This window comes from Mus caroli, unplaced genomic scaffold, assembly GCF_978045245.1.
Source record: "Mus caroli unplaced genomic scaffold, Mus_caroli_1 scaffold_1, whole genome shotgun sequence".
Lineage (NCBI taxonomy): Eukaryota > Metazoa > Chordata > Mammalia > Rodentia > Muridae > Mus > Mus caroli.
Genome location: NW_028227256.1, coordinates 31,706,377 through 31,728,617, shown reverse-complemented (window position 1 = coordinate 31,728,617; position 22,241 = coordinate 31,706,377). Strand labels below are relative to the sequence as shown.

At 51.5% G+C, this 22,241-nt stretch overlaps 3 protein-coding genes across 8 annotated transcripts in view; 1 reads left to right on the top strand and 2 right to left on the bottom strand.

The window, feature by feature from the left end:
* Fam168b (family with sequence similarity 168 member B) overlaps positions 1-5,601 on the top strand; it is a 29,810-nt gene extending 24,209 nt beyond the window's left edge. For all 4 annotated transcript variants that reach the window (XM_021176721.2, XM_021176641.2, XM_029475193.2 and 1 more), the window contains 2 exons: positions 738-867; positions 1,460-5,601. In XM_021176721.2, coding sequence (XP_021032380.1) covers positions 738-850 — 113 coding nt within the window. In that variant the 3' untranslated portion in view covers positions 851-867; positions 1,460-5,601. The remainder of the gene's footprint in view (positions 1-737; positions 868-1,459) is intronic.
* A 489-nt stretch (positions 5,602-6,090) lies between these two features.
* The window catches only part of Arhgef4 (Rho guanine nucleotide exchange factor 4), a 138,113-nt gene continuing 121,962 nt past the window's right edge, over positions 6,091-22,241 (bottom strand). For all 3 annotated transcript variants that reach the window (XM_021176437.3, XM_029475175.2, XM_029475179.2), the window contains 9 exons: positions 13,820-13,999; positions 12,782-12,961; positions 12,423-12,602; positions 11,649-11,881; positions 11,172-11,301; positions 9,118-9,249; positions 8,300-8,543; positions 7,692-7,769; positions 6,091-7,160 (listed from right to left, as the gene is read on the bottom strand). In XM_021176437.3, the coding sequence (XP_021032096.1) occupies positions 7,009-7,160; positions 7,692-7,769; positions 8,300-8,543; positions 9,118-9,249; positions 11,172-11,301; positions 11,649-11,881; positions 12,423-12,602; positions 12,782-12,961; positions 13,820-13,999 (1,509 nt within the window). In that variant the 3' untranslated portion in view covers positions 6,091-7,008. The remainder of the gene's footprint in view (positions 7,161-7,691; positions 7,770-8,299; positions 8,544-9,117; positions 9,250-11,171; positions 11,302-11,648; positions 11,882-12,422; positions 12,603-12,781; positions 12,962-13,819; positions 14,000-22,241) is intronic.
* Smim39 (small integral membrane protein 39) lies at positions 17,171-17,389 on the bottom strand. Its single transcript, XM_085836274.1, has one exon. The coding sequence runs from the start codon at positions 17,339-17,341 to the stop codon at positions 17,171-17,173; it is 171 nt and encodes a 56-aa protein (XP_085692400.1). The 5' UTR covers positions 17,342-17,389.

Below are 22,241 nucleotides of genomic sequence, written 5' to 3'. Positions count from 1 at the left end.
TAGTGTAGACTGCTGCTGCCTACCTGGGGACGGCTCGCACAGGAGGAGTGAGCAGCAAGGATTTGCCTCCACCTTGAGATGTGGAGGTGTGGCTTAACCTCAGAGCCATTGCTGAGTATACATGTGAATGGAGTAGAACTCCCTCATGCGTGTGTCCATGGGCTTTTTCTCTCTTCCTCTCTCTGTCCTCTCCCTCCAGTGTATAACTCAGTGTATTGAAACAGGCCTCCAGAACATAGACCCTGCAAGTCTAAATCTCCTCTACCCATTAGACAGATAGGCCATTCTCCTTTCCTGAGGTGTAGCATCCACTATTCCGTGTTCCGTGTGTGAATTTGACAGTGTTGAGCACTTCACGTGAGTGGGGACACACGCCTTCCTTCTTCACTGGCTTCCTCACTTAGCACACTATTCTCCACAGTCACCTCCGCTGTTCATGTGTCAGAGTCCCGTCCTGTTTAAGGGGCGTGGATTCACATTTTCATTAGTGTGCTTAGTCTGAAGAGGATTTACAAGCATACTATGACCACCGACTGCTGCTGCACTAATAATGCCTTTCATCATTTTGGATAATCCGTTCGGAGGTTTGACCCTTCTGGTTCAAGACCAAGACCATTCTTCTTCCCTCCCCTCCCGCCTCCCCACAGGAAGTCAGGTCAAGATGTGCTCTCAGAGGCCACATGATGGAGCTCTCTAGCAGTCGTTTGTACTTCCTTATGAAGTGTTCTTTCTTCCAGGTACCCTGCTGACTGCTCATTCTCCAACTCCTGTAGCCCCTCACCCGGTCACTGTCCCCACATACCGAGCCCCAGGAACACCCACCTACAGCTATGTGCCCCCACAGTGGTGATTGCCCTGCAAATTAATGTGAGTATTAGTGAAGGCTGTGGCTAGGTGGGCCCTGCTGAGGTGCACTTCTCTGAGGAGACTGCAAGACTGACTAGATACAAGCACTGGTCTAGTATGCTTGTCTGTCTGTCGATATGGCACAACACTGATCGAGAGCACCTTGGGGAAGGGAAGAGTGGCTTGGCCTGGCTTACAGTGACTACAATTACAACCCATCATAACGGGAGTCTGAGCAGGAACTGATGCACAGCCGTGAGGATGGGTGCTGATTGGCTTGCTTCTCCAGCTTGCCCTCCTTGCTCACCTCCCTCCCTTACAGCCTCAGCCCACCTGCCCACCAATGGCACCCTAGGCCTTACCTCATTATGTCATTATTCTCATTGGGACATCCAATAAGGGAAGAGGGAGGGAGGGCATTGAGTGTTAACTGTTTGTCTTGCTGCTTCTGTAGTGCAGTGTGTAGGGCTCTAGGTATAATGGGGCAGGGGGCACAGGGTGTCGCTGTAAGGTGGGTGGGAACCAGGTGGCGCAGCTTTGGGTACCGCTGCCTTCTGGAACTGGTAAAGCACAGGTGCCAAGAGCCTGTCTGACTGTTGTTATTCTTTCCCAGATTTGAGGATGGAGCTGTGCAGTCACTTCATTGAGTTCCACAGCTGGTGCTGCAGGCCTTGTGCCTCCAACCAGGACTTTCTTCTTACCGCTCCGACACTTAGCTAAACATGACTGCGCCCCAGCCCAGCAGGTCCCAGCTCGCTAGTCTCCAACTAACTCTGGGTTGGTTTTAAAGCAAATCCTGTTTTGTGGACTGCCTGGCAAATTTTTTAGCTAACTGTAATGATAAAAAGGGAGTATTCCTCTATTCTGAATCATATCTAGTTGAATGCATGTTTATAAAAACAAACAAAAACAAAGCTTGCTCAATCTACCTGCAGTGACTGATGCAAAACCATCATATGCAAAACCCAAAGGACTGGACCACGCTCACAGCCTGGCCTGTCCCTCATGCACCTCTGCGATGTACGCCGAGTCTCAGTTACACTCGTGCAAGGGATGGGGGGACTGCAGGGGACTCTTAGGGTGCTGGGGTTGCCAGTTATGGACACAGACTGTAGCTTTCAGCAGCCTGGTTTTTTGGCACTGACTGACTGATCCTGAAGGGAGCCGCAGGGACTGAGGGGGGAGAGAGCACGCCTGCAGCAGCTCCAGACAGCAGCGGCAGCAGCAGGGATGATGGGGTCCCTCTCCTTCATTTCAGCTGGAGTGTGCTCTGGAGATCAGGGGTCTACCTGAAGCTTATCAGGAAATACAGGAGCTTGGTGACGAGTCCAGCTGGGGTGAGGAGTGGTCTGTGTGTCAGAGCAGGGTCTGCCATCCGAGTTTCCTCTGTATGTCTTACAGGATAATGTTCTCTGTATCTGTTGGGACTGTTGGGAAAGTCCACTGTAGAAGTAAACTGTCTTCCTAGGAGGGAAGATGTCAAAGAGAAGCAGCCACACTGAGGCAGTGTTGTCTTTTGCTTTATTTTGCTTAGGGAACCATTCCTTTTTTTCCCCTGAGAATAACTGAGTCACCTAAAGACATGGGCACTGCTGTATTCTCCCACAAAGACTTCAGCTGTGTGCTGTGAAGAGTGTTGTACATTTAAGACTGGTTACAAGGGAATAAGTGTATTTTTAAGTTAGTTCCTCATGTTTCTTGTAGAGAAGCAGGGCTGTGATTATGTCTAAAAATGTAGAAATAATGTAGCCTGTCTTAGGGTCATTCACCTGAGGACGACCTGCTCTGTGACTAGCGGGGTGAGGTGAAGCCTGTGTAAGCCACTCTCTGCTGTCACTGAAGGCTCTCAGTACCAAGCAGATGTGGAAAGCAGAAAGGGCCAGGCAGTTCAGGAGTGCTCTTGCTTGGAAGGCTCTGTGGTGGGAAAGATTTTGAGTGTGTACATAAGAAATCACAAATGTTCTTTCTGCCTGAGTATGCCCGACTTGAATCTGTGAGAGTGTTTCTGTTCAGTGCGGGTCAAAGGGCAGGGCACGAGGACCTCCCTGGGGTCTGTCAACTGGGGGTGAGCTTTGTATCTTTTGTCAGCCCCATTAAATTGCTGGGGCTTTAGTTGGAAGGGGTGCTTGTCTCTGGCAGCTAAGTCAGGCCTTCCATGTTGGTGTAGAGGTTGCCTCAGTAGCAGTCAACTTGGCTAGAGGATGGGTCACCTGAATATGGAACCTTTGGTGACCTTATTTTTATAGTAATGCTCTCCATAGTTTTTTTTTTTTTTTTTTTTTTTTTTTGAGAAGTTTAGGAAGGTTACTGCATGGATCAGTGTGAACAGAAGATTCCTCATTCCTTATGCCCATGAACATAGAAAGTTTATGGATGAGTATGGTTAACTGCCTCGTGAGCACTTAGGAGTGTGTGTGTGTACATGTGTGTGTGTGCTTGGATGTGCGTGTGCATGGGGAGAGGGGTAGCACCAGCAGGCACACCCTGCACAGAGATAGACACGTTTGCTGGAGCACATAGCCTGCACCCGTACTTCCATGTCAGGATCCCATCCCTGTGCTGGGTGACTTGCAGGGTTGGGATTTCCAAGTTTTCTCTGGACTCATCAGACAGAGGGTGATTTCTTTAGAACAAATGTACCTGTGATTTTCACGTGTTTGAAAAAGTCCCCTTATCCATCCCCAACTAAACATAGCTATCTCCCTGCCTGGAAAGGGTAGAGTTGTTTGCCTACAGCAGGAAGTTACCGAGTCTTTGAGCCTGTTTGCAGCAACACACAGTGTGTGTATGCACAGGCCCTGAGTTCTCAAGAGAAAGGGAGGGGCTGATGCCCTCCTGCTGATCATAGCAGCCTCACACACTTGCCCTGGAACTGTTGAAATGGAGTGACCACCAAACACCTCTGTAGTGTACAACTCGGCTGGGTGGAAAGCTTGTCTGTTTTGAAGCTATCAGGTCATCACTATGGGATCTGCTGGTGAGAGATCTTACCAGGTGAAAATCTGGGTATATGGATGGTAGTGTTAAAGTCACAGGTGGTGACTTTAACAACATTCAGTTTCAGTAAAAATAAGGAACAGAATTGGGTCAGTATTCTATTACATGGCTGTACAGGTATCCCAAAACATTGAGGAACATTCCCAGACAGTGTGCTTTCTGTGAGTGTGACATTCCTGACTAGAGTCCTTCAGCTGAATTGACAGAGTCTGATCCCTGTGGACACTGACATCGTTGTTAAGGAGATATATAGATATATGTCTATATATCAAGTTTATTTTCTGCTGCCGTCCCTGAGGCTAGGGGCCTGCCTTCCTCGGCTGCTGCTGCTGCTTGCAGTTTAGAGTTGTGGAGCATTGGAACCTGTAAGCTCCTTGACTCTGGCGACGCAAACCACCACCATCAGGATTGGGTCAGGTAGGCTACAGGCATGAAGCGGCCTCTGCAACTCTTGTCTCTGTGTTGTGCTCTTCCTCGGAGGAACTGTTGAGTGCCTGTTGGCTACCAGTTGCCATCCTGAGTAGCAGCTTGTGAGTGTTTTGCAGAGGCAGTGTTTGCGTTGGTTGTTGAGTGTCCTACTGTTTGTTCCTCAGCCATGCACCTGGCATGTTTTGTTGTTTGATGGGACAGAAGGCTGGAGCAGCAGACTGGTTGTTTTACAGTACAGTGAGCGGAAAGTCAGTCTTCAGGAGGGGGAGGCTTGAGCTCCCTGCCTTCTGATTGGCCCTCTGAGTGTGCCTGTGGTTGGGAGAGGTTGGCAAGCACCAGCTTTACACATTGGAGCTGCCTCAGATTTCCTTAGTTCTCCTTCTGAATATTGGAGTTTAGTATTACTGTGGGGCCACCTTCTCTCAGCAGCTGGCATCTGTACTTGTGGTATATCTGGCACTGCCAAGTTGTGCAAGACCTCCCAGGGTGCAGCGGCAAGTGTGGCAGCTACTGGTCCTTTCCTCTGGTGCTTTCTGAGGGTTGCGGAGGGCAGGTGTGTAGTAGAGCTTCCTCTTGTGTCCAGCTCACCTCCCAGGGTTTTACATTTTCTGAGTTGCTTACTCCTGCCCTGTCGTCTGTGTTTGATGGAGTGATGATGTGGTCTCAGTAGGAACGGTAACATTGCTTCCCCGTGTCTTAAAGGAGTCTTCTCTTCCCTACCCTCCCTGTTCATGTGAAGAACAGAAAGCCTGCAGAGTAAATCTGACTAGAATCATGGCATGGGAGGCAGCAGCTTTTCTGTCCAAGGACTGCAGTAGCTGCTCATGAGCTGTGAGGGCCTGGTGGGTATACAGGCAGTTCCCAGGGAGGGCAGTGGGTGCGTCTGGTGCAGACCGTGGGCAGTGTATAGAGCAGTTGGGACAGACTGGGGGCTGGCTCCCAGCAGGGTTACTGTGGCAGCTGGAGGCCCCAAGGAGCCTGCTAGGCTGTGACCGAACAGAAAAGGTTCTTCTTTTTTTAAACTTTTGTTTTTAAATACTCTTTTTTACACTGTTGTTGGTACTTTTTTTATGCTTAAGTCAGCATTGTCTTCCAGTGTTAAAGGCATCCCTTGCCTCTTCATGGAATTTATGTGTCAAAACAAAGGAACGGGCAGACTGTCCATCCCAAGCCAGTTCAATTAGATGTAAATTCATACTGTTTTAATTTTTTATGCAATCTGATGAGTAGATGGGCTCAGATTTAAAATCCTTAAAAGCACGTTTATTGTAACCAGAATTGTTATGTAATTAATACTGCAGTTTTCAATAAAGATTGACTTGTGTTGCATATTCTGACCTTTTCGTGGGAGTGTTTTCTCACTAGCACTTGCTGCCACTTCCCCTAGTGAAGAAGGTCCTAGAGGACTGGGACAAGGCTGTGTGTTCAGCCTTGGTCGGCTTTGGTGGAGCGTCCTACGTACTGTAGGAGGTGTAGGCTTCTGCAGCTCCACACGAGCCTCCTGGGTCCCTCAGTTTAGCAAGGAGATGCTGAGCCCACCTCTTAGCCCATGTGTGCCAGTTAGCTACTCTGGGAGGTGAGAAGGGAGTCTGTCCACCCTCTGTACATGGTTCCCTGGCCTGCTTTCTTGGGGCCTCTACAACAATGACCCTAGCCACCTTAAGCCACTTGTACGAGAACCCTGAGGCTGTGGCCTAGTGAGCAGCACCTCCACTAGGCTGAGAGCAGAAGAGGAGGAGAGGCAGGGCACCAGCCCCAGGAGGGATGACAGCACACAAGAAGAAATTGACACACACTGCCAGCTGACCAGCAGCCAGATCACTTTTCATTTGTTTCTTTATGAAATTAAATGTGTCTTTTGGATTAGAGAAGATGCAGCGCAAGAGTGACTCCATGCTTCTGAGTCCTGTAGGCTCTGCACCATGTGCAGGCCCGGCCATGTGCCCCACGAGGAAGGAGACTGGCCATGAGGGGCCACAGAGTCCAGTCCTTATGGCTTCTCACACTTACTAGGGTAAGGCAGTCTTTCAGTGTCATTAACAATTCTCCAGTGTTAGAGAAACAACGCGGCCGAAACCATAGTGAACAGGGAGGGAGTGGGTGGGTGGGTGTGCAGCCGCCCCAGCCACAGGGACCTACTGTCACTAACCTGGAACCAGGGACACAGTGGACTGTATGGTTTTGTTCTCGTTACACATGTCACAAGTAAAGAGGGTGTCTGGCAGCCAGCAGTGTCTACAGGGACCAGGAGGCATAAGGACAGCTATGGGTAGAGTTAGTGCATAATTCCTGGTTCCTGACCTCTCAGGTTACAAGTGCACTGGGGGGCCTGAACGGACAAAGAGCAGAGGGGCACACACCTGCTTTGGCAGGTGGCTCATGGCCACAGATTTTGGTCTCCTACCCAGAGGAAACAGGAGAATGGAGATGATAGCTTTCCAAAGAATGTCCAGAGCAGATGTGCCTATGGGCATAGCCTGGCCAGAGGTTTAGAGCTGTGGCGTGCAGGCTTACCATTGATGGAGGCTCTGCGCAGGTCCAGAGTATAGTCAGAGGCTGGTACCCGCACACTAGCCATGGGGAAGGGGCCAGAGGCAGGGCCCAGACTTCATACAGCATGATGCTGTGCCTGTTCACTTCCAGTTTGTAAAACAGGCAGAGGGCCTGATGGTATAGGCCTCAGAGAGGAAAGGACGGGTCCACAAAGTGCTGTCAGGTCCTCTGATGGATGCTGGCTCACTTGCGGAAAGGCGCCAGTCTGCTGATGCTGTGCCAGAAGTTAGATGGCTTCCGCCTGGGCTCTGCTAGCACCAACACCTGCTGCTGGGGCCGGCTGGCAGGCAATGATGGATGCTTGTGGCGGGTCAGGTATCCTGGCCTGCCCACACCTGGACAGAGGAGAGAGAGAGAGAGACACCAGGGGTCACAAGGGTAGCAGACAAAGGGGCCTGTTTGTGGGTTCTGCTGTAGATCTTCCATAGAGTAGTTTGCCACACAGGACTTGCTTCCTAAGGGGCTAACCACAGCACACAAGATCCCTGGGTATCAATAGTTTTTGCCCTGGCCTGGCCTGGCCTAGCCTACTGCAGCCTGCGGGCTGGCCAGGGCCACTGTCCAAGGCATGGAATGTCTGCCTCTATCTATGAAGTTGGGAGAGATGGCTTGTTCACAGGCGGCTGGGATATACTATCAGCAGCCTGGGGACGTGAGCTCTAATTCCTGGTGTCTCCTGGAGGTCAGAGAAGTCAAGAAAACATTGTCATCTCTGTCATCCCTCTTACCACCCTTGAAAACAGATGCCTGTAAAGGGTGGCTAGTGGACCTCTCCAAGGATGTGGATGGCTAGCTGCCATTGCTTTGGAGAGGGAAACGCAGTCAAGGCCGGCACTGCCCAGGGAGTAGGATGCTTCCCCATTTACCTTTAGGCTTCCCCGTGGCCTGCTGCTTGCTGGCGTTCAGCATGGCCTGCTTCCTCTGCAGCTCGGTGATGGAGAAGCCTGGAGGAAGGACACGTGTGAGACCCTGCCTTGCCTTCAGCTGCTCATGTGCCTCCCTGGAGGGCTTTCTAGTACAGGTGCTATCCTCCTGTGCCCCATTCCTATCACGCTTGAGACAGCCTGGCATGGCAGGGACTTCCCTCACCTGCTCAGCCATTCTGTCTTGCCAGCCAAGGGAGAGAACGAAACTCCCTGAGCCACTGTCTCATTTCTGTCTCTGCCAGAGCCACTGACTACCCCTTCCCGCTTCTCTAATACCTAGCTTCTTCACCCCTATAGAGGCTACCAAACCAAAGCATGAAGCTGGTGACCAAGGAACAGGAAAGGATGGGAAAGGCTTCTCTAGTTAGTACCCACCCCATGTTCTCCAGGGCTCGGTGGGAAGGGGCTCCCCCAGGTCTCAACATGGGCACATAATAGTGAGCTACTCCCATCAGACTCAGTCAATGGGATTGACCACAGGAATGGCCATTTCTACCAGGCCGGGGGGGGGGGGCAGTGGCTAGGCAAGGCCCAGCAGGTTCTCCCACCTGTCTCCTGGTCCAGCCGCACCTGCTCCCTCTCTCTGGCAAAGGCCTTCAGCCAGCGCTGCTTCTGTTCTGGCTTCCTGGCACACAGTAAGTGGCTGTCCCCCGTGGTACCACAGTACAGACGGAAGGCATTCTTGACACTCACATGGAGGTCTCGGTCCTTCCCATCTTCCACATCTACCACCTTCAGGTCATCCATGTCCAGCCGGCCCTTGTAGTACAGCACGTCCCGGCGGAGCAGATCCTGCCAGATGCTGCCCTGAGCCCTGGCTGTCCAGCAGCCTGCCTGACTACCTGGTCATGTCCAGGGTCCATGCCCACCTCCCCTCCAGGCCACTGACTGACAGGACAGTCTAATCTTTTGAGGTGCACATGGTCTGGTGGGCAGAAAGCCTCAGAAACTAAAGCAGCGGTCCATATGGTGCAGGAGAGAGCAGAGAGAACAAGGAAGGCTTCGTGCATGGGGCCACTGTGCCATGGTTTGAAAGAAGCAGAAGCTAGCAGTAAGGAGGCCAGAGGCTGCTGGGATCAGAGAAATCATGAGACAGAGGCAAAGTCTTGCAGAGGGAGACTTGATCTGAGGAGTGGGCAGTGACCAGGGCGGGGGGCGGGTTGTTCTCAACAGCACACTATTCAAACAGCTACCCCCAGTGTCCCTGGGCTCATCATGGAGAGCCTGTCTTAAGGGCCTGACTGGGGCTCTGGAGACATGGAATGGCCAAGGGCAGAGTCTGACAGGCTCCTTGCCTCTAGACAAGAGCCCCCTTAACTGCTCTACTCCTTGGGACTGGTCTGGCAAGGCAGGGTGGTTCGGATACCTTTTTACAGTAGATGAGCTGGCGGTCAAAGAGAAAAAACATTCTCTGCTGACTCCTGGCTTGAGGCTGTGTCACGCGGGTCAGCTCCCCCGAGTGGATGAGTTCCGAGCTCCTGACCAGAAGGTCTTCCCCCTAAGTGAACCCCAAGGAGAGCCATGAGGGAAGTGTGCCCAACCTTAGGCTCTACTTTGCGCCTCCGTGGGCGAGTGGACAAGGTAAGAGGAACACTCTTCAAGCCCAAAGACAGCCTTGCAAGTGTGGCTGCGGGAAGAGAGAAAGGTAGGTTTGACCCACCCCTGTTGGGGAGGTCTTCTTCATAGCCACTGGCCTTCGGTGGCTGGCGAGCATTGGGGATCTAATGTCGCTGAAGTACACTGTGATTTCTCAAAGAGTATGAAACAATGTCAAAAATGTTTGTTGGTTACAGTTGAAACATTTTGATCTATTGAGCTAAATAAAATCCTTAAAGTTCATTTTACTGTTTCATTTTGCGTGGTGTGTTGTGTGCCCACATGTTTACGTGTGTGTTTTCATGTGTGCTTATATGTATGAGCATGGTGGCGGAACAGGTCAACATCAATCAGGTGTCTTAATGACTTTCCACCTTTTTAAAAAAAAACAACTTTTATTATTTATTTATGGGGGGCGGGTGTATGCACACATGCAAGTGTGTGGAGCACAGAGAACCCCTGGCAGAATCCTCTTACCATCAAAGGGTCCTGGAGACTGGCATGAGTTTCGGCAGCTTTGGCAGCAGGTACCTTTACCTGCCAAGCCATCTCTACCTTATTCGTTGAGGCAAGGTCTTTTCACTGAACTCATAAAATCAGTGAGGCTGGGTGGCCAGAAAGTCTCAGGAATCTTATCTCTGCCCTCTAAGAGTGAACGGCAGGTGTATCACCACGCCTATTTTTTTTTTTTTTTTAAATGTAGGTGCTGGGAATCTGAATCGAGGTCCTCTTGCTTGCATGCAGATCAAGGTGGCACTTTAACTCCTCGGCCCCGACCCCACTCTTCCTTTTGGAAGGTGGCTATTAGAAATATAGACTTCTGGACATGGCTCAACCCTGTCTTTTAAAGCTTTAGAGAAAAGTTCGGCTTGGCAGGAACTTGCCCCTGCAGCTAGATGTATTTAGTACCTGAAACGGACCTGCGGGAGCTGCTGGCAGCCATCCGTGCCAACATGGGGATGACTCTGCTTTCCAGTCCTTGGCCAGGCAGGGACTCAGAACCAGGCTTATTGCACTGCCCTGCTGCCTCTACCCAAGGGTTAGGACGCAGTGCGATTACAGGGCCTAAGACTCTACTTCTCTCCTTTCCTGTGCCTTATTCTGTGCGTCCCTTATGTTCTCATCCCAACAGCTGGCACAGTAAACCACTGCTCCATCTGGGTAGGGAGCAGAGGTGGCAGATGGCTGTGTGCAGAGGGGCAGCGTCCTCCCACCCCATGCCTTTAAGGAGCAGGGATCAGTTTTACTTGCTTCCTGGCAGATACATGGGGATGGGCAACCCAGAAAAAGTGAGCATCCATTTCTAGTCCCACCACAGGCTCTAAACTCAGCTGTTAAAAGTTCCAGAGGCTGGGCTAGATCAACGGTTAAGAGCACTGACTGCTCTTCCAAAGGTCCTGAGTTCAAATCCCAGCAACCATCTGTGGTGGCTCACAACCATCTGAAATGAGATCTGACACCCTCTTCTGGTGTGTCTGAAGACAGCTACAGTGTACTTAGATATAATAATAAATAAATCTTAAAAAAAAAAAAGTTCTAAAAGTTATCTAAAACTTAGCAGTCCAGCCTGTTCTGGAGGCAGAGAAACAGACCAGTGTGTCTTAGAAACATAGTTCCTTGGGTTAGGGCTGTCCCTAGGCTGGCAGTGGCTGGAAGGTGCACACAGGAAGGAGACCATTAGGTGCCAAAGTGGAGGCCCCACCAGAGGCCCAGTGCAAGAGAACCTGTCTTAAAGCAGCTCCTGGGAATGCAGTGGGTTCCCGAGAGCAAGAACAGTTCTCAAGCAAAGACCCCATAGGATTTCCTGGGCGCCAGGGCCCTCACCTCCCAGTCCTCTATGGAGCTCTGCCACTGAGCAATCTTGTCGATGTTTTCAAGTCTTCGTTTCCGTTCGTTGATGAGCTGGGCCACATTCTTCATGGCGTGCAAGGCAGCTTCAACATTCTTAAAGTCCCTGGGGCAGAACAGACAGAAGCAGGGTGCAGCAAGCTGGAGGGCAGGAAGAGCTGTGAAGTCTCCAGAGGCCATTCCATGTGCGGTTACCCTCAGCCTTACCCATTAAGTACAGTAGCCCTCCTTTCCTGCATAACTTCCAGTTAGAACAGTTTAATGTACTATTGATGTATATAGCCTTCCCTACTCCGGTATAGCTCAAGGTGGTGGCCTTGCTTTACCCTAAGCTGTTTCCCAGTGCCTACAGCAGTACCCAGCATTCTGCAAACAGTACAGATGCTGCAAATAACTGGCTGGCTGGTGGCATGCAGTCTCAGGCAGCTCCCCTCCCCACCCTGTGCCCTCTACCTGTGCTGGGGGTGTGTGTACTTGAGCAGCTCCGCCAGCTGGAGGGGATACTTGCAGATCTTCTGCACCGGGGTCAGCAGAAAGCCATCCAGCGAGATGTCAATCATCCTTTGCAGCAGCCGGCAGGCCTCGAAGAAGTACACGTACTTGCTGAGCTTCGTGAGCCGGGAGAGCTCCACGCAGGCATTGGGGTGGTTGTTGCAGTACTCAGAATAGATCTGGAAGTCTGCTTGCTGGGGGCACAGCTGGAGGTCAGGATGGCTGTCTCCTGTTTCCCCAGGCAACAGGCCACAGCCATAAGGTGAGAGGGTCAGGAGCTTCCGAATTTTATATAGGCGCTGGTTCTACTTCGCTGGGTACAAACTATGTAGTCATTCCGGGAATGGAAAAAAATTAGCTGTGATGTGTCTGCCTATCCTTAGAGCTACTGGGCTTTCCTGGTAGGGCTTCTATGAGATATTCTGATCATGCCTCTGTTTTTATTTTATTATCTTTGAATGAAATGATTGTCAAGCTAAACAGGAAGACCCTTGGAAGCTGGAGAGATTCCCTCGACTTGCTTCAGTAGAGGACAAGACAGTCTGCCCAGGAAGGCTAGTAGCTTTTATCTGTGAGCCTGGTGTGGAAAATTCTGGGGAAAGAGTAGGTGGCCTGGAACAGCACAAGGATGCCAAGTACAGACAAGTAGGGATGGGGTGGGGTCGGGGGAGGGCCAGGCACTGCAGCCCATTAGGGCTTAGGGATCCTGTGCGGGATGGGTCCAGGCGCACTCACGTGTTCCAGAAAGCAGGCCCCCAACTCGCTCAGGTGTGGCCGCTCCGTGTTGAACTTCTGCTCCAAAGCCTTCACAAATGCCTTTTGGCAGCGGTAGATGTCCTCGATGTTCCCAAAGATGGTGCGCAGCTGCTCTTCACTGAACATATCCTCCCGCTTGCGGCACTGGCGGACATAGCCCTGGGGGGTGGGGCGGAGCCAAGCTCTCGGGGACCCATCTGTATACCCCACTATATGCCACGCCCTCCGCACCAGTGTACCACGCCCTCTGGCCGCGCCCATCCCATTCTAATCTATAGCCAAAGTCGCGCAGCCCACTACCCTCATTTCTCCAAGCAAGCCCTGTCTGCTGTCCTCACCTCGCAGATGTCGCGAAGGTGCTTGATGTAGTCCCGCTCAGTGCTGAGGATCTCATTGATGACATTTGTGCGCATCTGGTCCTTGCAGCTCTGGGCCTCTGGACCGCTGTCATCGGCCTCTCTAGCCCCGGCCCGCGGGGCCTCATAGTCATCCGCGGGCTCATCCTGGTTCACGCGCAGCTTTAGACAACAACGCAAGGCAGATTAAACCCTGCCATCTTCTAGTCAGTCCCTGAACTCCGCTCTAGGTCATCTGAAGCTGAGGCCAGTAGCTGCCACAGGACACACAGGTCCAAGAGCTCACCCACAATTTCCCTGCAACTGCCTCCTAGACACAAGCGCCAGGGCAGGGGATAGTGAGTTTGATGGCCACAGCTACTGTCTTACTCTTCTGGTATACTTTGTTCTCATCAGGGATTGGAGTAAAGCACTAGGGACTTCTGAACCAAACCTTCTCATCCTAGGGCATCTAGGTGTAAGAGTTCATATGCCTAGGTAGAGACCTTGCTAGATCACTAGCCTGTAAGTTTAGGAAAGGGTAGGGGTTGGGACTCTGCCCAGGAGTACCAGAGAACCAGGGAATTCTCTCCCTCTGCCTGACCTTTGGGAGTCTGAATCATGAGTTCTTTGATGACCAGATGCAGCCTAAGATTGGAACTGGTCATTTGTTCTCTTGGGTATAATCTCACTGTCTATGCCTCCTCCCATATTTCTACCCCTCAGGGCTGTGTGTGTGTTTCACGGTCCCCACAGTCCAGCTTAGTGATGCATTAAAGTGGTTGAATTCTGAAGCATCATATTCTTATATTCCTGATCTGCTCTTCTCTGTGGCCCTAGAGGGCTGGCAAGCAGGGGATTGAAAGTCTGTGCCACAGTTCTGATCCTCTACCCAACCGGTCGGAGGCAAACAGAGAGAGTGTGTTCTACCCCCCCCCCCCCATGCCTGGAACTGCAGAGCTGTTTGGGGCCCAGACTTCTGAGCAGAGCTAAGAGTCTTCAATTCACCCCCACCTAGGAAAGTACAGACTGGAGCCGTACCCGTACAAAGCTGGCAGGGAACCACCCCTCGCCATCTGCCACTCGGCCCCACCACCATTCCCTGTTGGTAGCATCCATCACTTCGATGACATCCCCAGCTTTGAAGCCCAGCTCCTGGTCATCCATGGTGACATGGTCCCACAGGGCTTCAGCACACACCACACTGCCATCACTGATGAGCTGGAGAGAGAGAGAGAGAGTCAAGGCCAGTAGGTCAGTGAGGCAGGGCTACCCTTCTCTACTCCATACCCAGCAGCCCTAGAAGGGATCCTGGCCTGCTTTACAGAGAAATGAAGTTTCCCTCCAGACCAGCAGCTCTTCTGGACGCAGGGCTATGCCTAAGGCATGCCTAGACTGTTGAAGCTCAATGAGGGAACACAAAATGAGACTGACTGTCATGGCCCCTTCCCTGTTCAGCCACACCTTCAGCTTGGTTGAGTTTATGGCTTCAGCTTCAATGCCCTACCCTGAGATGTTAGGCTAGGGCTGGGGCATGGCGATTGGCAGCTACTACCTGCTCTCCTAGGCGGCCATTTAAAGGGGGAGGAGGGTGGAGTCGCTCCCTCTGCACGATCTTGTGGACTTGCATGGTTTGTGAGGCCATCCAGTTAACAGTGCTGCATTGCCACGGCAGCTGGGTCATATTTGTATGCTTCTTTAACCCCTTGCAGAAGTAGCCATATGATACCATCGCTCCATACTACAGCCCAGGCACCAGCTGAGGAGTGGTCCTTCTCAGACTGAGACCTGGAGGGCTGTTTTAATCTTTCTATCTGCCTTCCTTTCCTTCCCAGGCTGGAGATTAAATAGCTGCTACCGAGTCAGTCACTATATCTGGCTGACAGCTCTATGTCCTGGGCTCTTTCTACTCAGAGGGCTGGTGAGGCTCCTCTCTCCACTGCGTCGCCTGCCCCTGGCCCCTTCCAGGTGGCCTTCATGGTTGGAACTCTTTCCCCCAGCCATTGGCTCCCCGTTTTCTGTTCTGAAGGCTGTTTCTGCTTTAAGAATAAATGACTCGGGGCTGGTGAGATGGCTCAGTGGGTAAGAGCACCCGACTGCTCTTCCGAAGGTCAGGAGTTCAAATCCCAGCAACCACATGGTGGCTCACAACCATCTGTAACGAGATCTGGCGCCCTCCTCTGGAGTGTCTGAAGACAGCTACAGTGTACTTACATATAATAAATAAATAAATCTTAAAAAAAAAACAAAACAAAACAAAAAAAAAGAATAAATGACTCTGGTGCCTTAAGGCAGGAGATGGTGTGTGGGATGCATGTGGCCTCCTTCCTGGCCAGCCTAACAAAGAACTCGACTGTACATCCCCAAGACACACACACACACACACACATAAACACACACACACACACACTCACACCCCAGCCAATCCTACCCCTAAGCTGCTCTATATCCTTGTTTGTTCCCCTTTTGGACTCTCTGGGTGCTTCCATATTAGAATTCTCGAATCAGCCCAGGAAGGGGTATTTCCCAGGAAAATGTGTAGCATCTCTACCCCAGTGCCAGATTCCATCTTAGAGGTCTCTCTGCCCAATGCCACACAGGGATCCCCGCACAGAGCTCTGAGTGTTCCTGGGGACAGCAGACTTCCAACCTCTGGGGAACCATTGCCTCTGTAACAATAACTTTCTGCAGATGACTCTGGCAGCCACACATGTGGGAGAAGACAGGAGGACTCAGCAAGGCCACAGGAGGAGCCAGTCTGCTGCAGGCCAGGAGCCAGCGCACCTTCTGCAGTAGACTGTCATGTGAAGCCTTGAAGGATGTAGAGAGAAAGAAGTGGAAGCCAGTGAGAAAGAACAGGGGAATGTTCCTGACCAGGGCTCTGGAACTTCGGCTACAGATTTGGGGAAGTAACCTTAGATACTCAACCTGGCCCAGCTTCCTGCTTTGTATGAATTGGGTGAGGTACCTCCGTCCCTGGTTTCCCTCGAACAAGCACTGAGAGGAAGGGAGGGAGGAAGAGAGGCGGGCAGGCAGGCAAGCAGGCAGAGCCTCTCCTTCCTCTCCTTCTCCAGTGCTTATAGACATGTATGGATCCTGTTCTGCTGCTGGGAAAGCTACTGGGGGACAGAGGTAGAGACCAGGGTCCTGAGCGGCAATAGAGACAAGTCTCACCGGTTCCTGCCCAGTCGTGTAGAAGCCTGTAGGCCTGGGAAGGAGGTGTTGATCTTCAGTGTTGTTTCCAAACACAGAAAGCACCCGACAGGCACACTGCTGTGTCTGGCAAATCTTCCAGACTCCCCTGTCTGTCTCCCATCGGGACCCCAGTAAACGGAATCTCCCCTTCATGAGCATCACAAATGGAAGGCTCTACCAAGCTTTCGCTCCAAAACAAACCATTTCCATGCCATTGCTAAACTAAAATGTGTCTCCAAGAGAAACATTTTATAGGGTGTCGGAGGTGAACCCCAGCTGCAGCTAAGTTCATTTCTCTGCAGAGCCACCCTTCCTGTGGGTCCCACCAGGTGCACCTGCTCCTTAACCTGGCATTGCAGCAGCTGCCAAATATAGGGTTCCAGTTGGTGCCTGCCTGGCTCCTTGCCTCAGAGGTGGAAGACTATGTGGAGGCAGGCGGGGTTTGTTCCACTGCCTAGGTTAGTTCAGGACTAAGATAAGCCAAGAGCAGGGGCTGAATTCCTTCCCGTGCCTTGAGGTTCCGACTCGTTCTAAGGGTAGGGTAGAGCCTCCAGGCCGTGCCTCAAGCTGACCCCTGTGGACCATCACAGCCTTTCTATCTATCACCCTACTACCCTCCTACGTCCTGTATGCCTCTCTCATGTGGAGTGGTGGCGCCTTCCCACCAAGCTGTCCCTGAGCAACGGAAGTGGTGGGAGGGTGTGTTCAGAGTGGCTGCTGCAAGTCAGGCAGCAGCAGCTCTGCCCTAGGAGACTGACTGGCACTTTTTAAGGCCTAAAATAACAAAAACGCCGGTATCACGTGCAGAGGAGCCCAGATACCCTCTACCGGCCTCTAGCTGCACTCACACAATACATGCCCTGCCCTCCCATGCATACCCTTTCCAGACAGCCTCCGCCAGCAAGTCAGAGCTCCTCTGCATCTTAAGAGAGACCCGCCATGTTGTCCCACCCCCCTCCTTCCCAGCCTCTAGGGCAGATGAAAGGTCTTTTGGGCACGTGTGCCACCACGCCCCTCAGCTAACCTCAGGGTGGCATCCCCGGGGGTGGGGGTGGGATCCCCAGACCGGCCTTGACAAAGAGCACATGGGGATAATGAGAGTCGTCGTCTCCCCATCCCCCACGTTCGTGCGGTGACAGCAGCTGGAAGGTGCCACTCACCCTGCGTGGTTCCCCCGCGGTGCCGGGCACGCGCAGCTCAGCGGAAGGCCAGTAGGAATATCAGCACGGCGTTGATGAGGACCAGCAACGCCAGCACAGCGGAGACCACCACGCGCTGGGCGCCCGGGGGCAAGTTGCAGCGCAGCAGGGCGCGCAGGGCACCACCAGGCGTTGCAGGGCCACGCCGGGGCTGCGGAGGCCTGGCCATCACGCCCGGCCAACCTCCGGGCTCCTATCGCCGGGAGATCCCAGCTCAAGGCTGGAGCCGGAGGCGCCGGAAAGGAGGCGGAGCTGCCTGCGCTCACCCTCCTAGCTCCTCCCTCACAGCCCGCTGAGTGTGCTGCAACCCAGGCTTTAGGGGAAGCAGGGTGAAGGTGCTGCAGAGGGGGTGGGAGGGAACTTGTTAAAGTCGCCTGGTTGCTAATTGCTGCAGCTCTGGGTGCAGTGTGATCTGCCCAGGGTGCTTCCCTGGAAGGGGTCAAAGACTAATGTCCCGCACAATGTTTCTTCCTGGCTTTGGCCTGACCAGGTACACAGATGACCATGGAAATCCTGGAGGGTGTGGGTGTACCCTGGGACTTAGACTCAGGAAGTCCCTGAGTCTAAGAATGTGTGGCAAGATTGCTATGTGCAAGGGTAGCCCAGTTGTTTTGTCACACAGTCCAAACTGGCTTAAAATTCACTTATCTTATATAGATGACCTTGAACTTCTCATCTTCTTACCTCTGGCTCCTCAGAGCTAGGATTGCGTGTATGTGCTGCCCATGCTAGGTTTATATGGCTCTGGGGCTCTAAGGCTATCATCTAGCATTCACAGATGAGTAAGTATGCCTCTGAAACATCAGACAATTAGTTGTTACCTATTCACCCAGCAAAACGGAGTGCTGAGAAGACTTAGTAAACACACAACTCATAGTTCTCAAAGAGTTCCTGAAACATACAGGATTCACAAGGCTCCTCCCCAGGGTTATATAAGGAATAACAACTGCTGAGGATAAGAGACTCTGACCACTGGGCTGCCAAAAGTCCTGTAGAGAGCTTCAGGGATGAATCCAGGGAGTCATCACACATGCTGGGCCTTTCAGTCATGCACCTGCTTTTGAGCCAGTTATCACTGATAACTATGCTAGACTAGGGTTTCTTTGTTTTGTTCTCAGTATCCCATCTGAGGTGAGTATATGTTTGCTTGCCTCAGATTCAGGGTATGCCAGACCCAGATAGGCCCAGACCCGGCTGTGGGCATGAGCTTCACCTCATGATAGGAACAGACTCATCTGGAGCATGAAATAGGACAAAAGGCCCTTGCATTTGAGCCAGGTTAAGAATACCACCCTGCCCAGGAACTCCTACCTTTTTGAATCCCAAGAGCTCAGGGTATGACTGGGACGACTCTGTGGGTTACATGAATCCAAAAAAAAAAAAAAAAAGCTTGAGTTTAAAGGCTCAGCCCCCACCCCCCAGAAGTGGCCCCTAGGCTGGAGTATCAAGGTGGCAAGACTAACAGGAGAGAGCTGAAGGGAGACACAGATGTCTGAAGTGGGTGAGGCTGAGCCCCAAGTTCTATAGTTTAGGGTAATACTAGAAATGAAGAGGAACTGCTTTACAAGTGTGGCCACCATCTGGCTTTGCAGTCTGGGCTCCTAGGGCATCAGTGGTCTGAGGGTCTTACAGATGTTCCTTTCCTGTCTTGGCAAACAATCAAGGCAGTTGGTTTATCCAACAAGGGTGAGCACAAGACAATGAGGCACCAACAGATAATGGGCTCCTCCTTCAGGCTGGGAAGCATGAGAACCAGGCCAGGTCTAGTATGTCTATCATCACAGGAGTCCTGTGGGACGACAAAGACACTTGGAGCCAGAGAACAGCTGACTCTATAGTGGGCTGGTCTTAGGTCCTTCGGGACCCTCACACGTGCCACAAAGTGCCAGGGGGAGAGGTGCTGAGCACCTTTGGGAGACCCAGTGTCTGGGACAAGTTCGAATCCCACGGCTTTGCAGATCTTATAATTGGCAGCCCTCTTGTCTGCACTTTAAGTTTGGAAGATGATTTCTGTGGCTTTCCTCTAGTGTCTGTCTGCTTCTAGTTTGGGCATTGAGCAGCATGACCTAGAAGCTGTGTGTATTCTTCATCTACCTCAGAGCAGATCCCATCAGCTGTGTGTGCATGTAACAAAGGGAACCATGGCATCCCAATGGTCTCATCTGTGTGGGCAGCAGCTGGAGCCAGAAGGAATTCTCAGCCATGGCCTGGCCCAGAGGATACAGGCAGCCATGCACAGGTAGTAAGGTGTTTGCACCTTAGGTCTTCCCTCTACCTCTCCCTATATTGCACACACCAATAGAACTGAAGCATGGGGAGATGAGGCCAGGCTAGGTGATGGTAGAAAGGGAGGGAGATCTAAAGATCCACAGACAAACATCGCCTACTTTTGCCAGTCAGGGAAAAATCCTCCCATTGAGGATGGACTCGGGCCAGGTAGCAGGCATTACAGCCAATGCTAGCATGGCTGGGCAGGATAGGAAGCACAGGCATGCCCAGGCCTAAGCCATGGGCATCTGGAGAAGGCTCTACACAGGACAGTGCTGTAGGAGAGAGCTGCTTGCAGGGACCAAGGACAATTAACTGCTTCATTTGCTGATTCATCCTGCAGCAGTTGGGCAGTCCCAAGGCGCCAGGAACAAGTATGTGTGAGGGATACAGAAAGAACAAGACCCTGTGCCACACCTCCTCATGCTCCTTGGGGTACCCAGAAAGACAGGCATCACACACCCAACCCACTCTTGCATAGTTAGCTCTCTGCAGTAAGGACTGTGCCTTCCACACATCTGCATGCTGGGGCAGGCACACTGGCTGACATACATCAAGTGCACAGACCATGTGCGACACATCTATTCAACATATGACAAACCTATACTATATCCGCAAGTACACATATGTGTGAGTATGGGTAGCAGTCGTTCCTCGGGTACCCACAATGCAAACTGCCTCTCTGGTCCACATTATCCATCACTCTCTTGGCTAGAGGGTTCCGATTCCCCTCCACTAAAATCCTGAGACATCCGAGGGCTGAGGACAAGGTTCAGTTTTTATGAATACTTACTGATCTAGCTGAGGACCCAAGTTAGGTTACTAGCATCCACTTTCAGGGCCTTATAACCACCTCGAGCTGCCATCCCAGGAGCTCCGATGTCCTCATCGGGTCTTTGCAGGCACCTGCACTCTCGTGTATGTACCATCACACAGACACAAACGCATCATTAGAATGCTTCTTAAAAGTCTTAAAGAAATTGTCAAGTCCTTTTTACCCCCGCTAGTGGTGGCCTGAATGTGAAAGGTTTACAACCTAGAACAAAACACAGTGAATGTGTGATGGTTTGATAGGCCAAACATCATTCTGGACTTTCCTGTCGTCTCCTGCTCCAATAATCTTTAGGGTTAACATTTGTTTGTGTGAATCCCCAGCAAAGCTTCCTGCTGAGCCAGTACAGGCCACAGACAATGCCCAATGGGTGGGAAGAGGCTACTAGAGGAAGGCAAAGGAGTTAGCCTATCATCAGCAATCAACTATGTCTTTAACGAACTTCTGGCAATAGTCTACTTGATGCCTTTTGCAGGCCAGAAAGCACTCAATCTCTCTTGACTCTCCAGTCAAAGTCAGAGCCCAGAGAAGTCACTCATATCCCCAGACCCACAATTAGATGGGCTGTCTAGCCTGAGGTTTGTCCCTGGAAGCTGGGGGCCTTGCTTCATGTCTGACCCTGCCCTTTCTCCTGTCCCGTTTAGAGAGTCTCTTCTTGCCTTTTTTTCTATGTTAAGATCTAGAGGTACTGGTGGCTCCACTGAGGTAAGCTCTGTGGAGAATAGACATGGGTGAGGAGGCTTCCTCTTTCCTGCACAGCCCACAGCATCATAAGAAAGAGGCTACCTCCCATGATTGCTATCCCCTGAAAGACCTTCAGCCAACAAAGATGTGAAGTATCTTAAGGACTGCAATCGGTGCTTACAGAACTCGTCAGGACACTGCTTGTACTGTCCTCAAATGTCTTTTGCATATGGACACCATCTGTGGTGACTCACGGGACCCTCTACGTGTGCACAACACCTGCACTGCCTCACTGAATACCTCTCTCAGGACTTCCTGCTTCTTACATGGTAGCCTTGGTTGGCTCTGGGGTTTCCTTAGCCAGAGGGTCTGTGCATGAAGTCCTTGTCTAGAACCACAGGGATCAAAACTGCAAGCTGTACCTTTCTAATTTCACCTGGGAAAGAAATGGGTAGCTACAGAACACAAGAACTCTAGCACTGCAGCATGTCAGAACAGTCAAGGCGCCTGCCCAGAGAGAGCCCTGAGATCTGGCCTTTCACTCTGGCTGTAATTATTGAGATCTATTCAGAACTGGCCACAGCAAGCTATGGCCTTGTTTCCAGTCTGTCGCCATGGAGTTTCCTGGCCATCCTGTATCCCAGTGAAGGAAATCAATGTCCAGTTGTCTACTCCATGCTCTCCATCCTGACTCTGGGCCCAAGGTGAGGAAGACAGCCTAGTTCTCTAAAGCGTAGCTTGACCATCATCTCTGGATTCTGCTTACAAAGACATGAATGTCCCATCAAAAGAGTTCATGAGGGTCAGATAGAAAGATTGGGGGGCGTACTGGAGCCGTGGCTCAGTTGTTAAGAGCACTGACTATGGATCCAAAGGACCACAGTGGACTGTGGATCAAATCCCTAGAAGTACTTGACAGCCTATAGCCATCTGAACTGTCATTTGCCGGGTGGTGGTGGTGCACGCCTTTAATCCCAGCACTTGGGAGGCAGAGGCAGGTGGATTTCTAAGTTCGAGTCCAGCCTGGTCTACAGAGTGAATTCCAGGACAGCCAGGACTAGACAGAGAAACCTTGTCTCGAACCCCCAGCCCCCAAAAAAGAAAGATTAGGGGCTGGGAGGATAGTTTTTATGGCATAGTATGTGGTTAGCATTCCCAAGGTCCTGGGTTCTATCTCCTAAGATCCCTTCCCCACACAAACTTACTTCTTTAATTAAAATTTTAAAGTTATTTGCATGTTCTTTACATTTCACTGATTTTGCATTAGGCATTATTGGGGAGTGTA

Coding starts and splice junctions, on each gene's coding strand:
- Smim39 (XM_085836274.1), bottom strand. CDS start 17,341: ATGGCCAGGCCTCCGCAGCCCCGGCGTGGCCCTGCAACGCCTGGTGGT.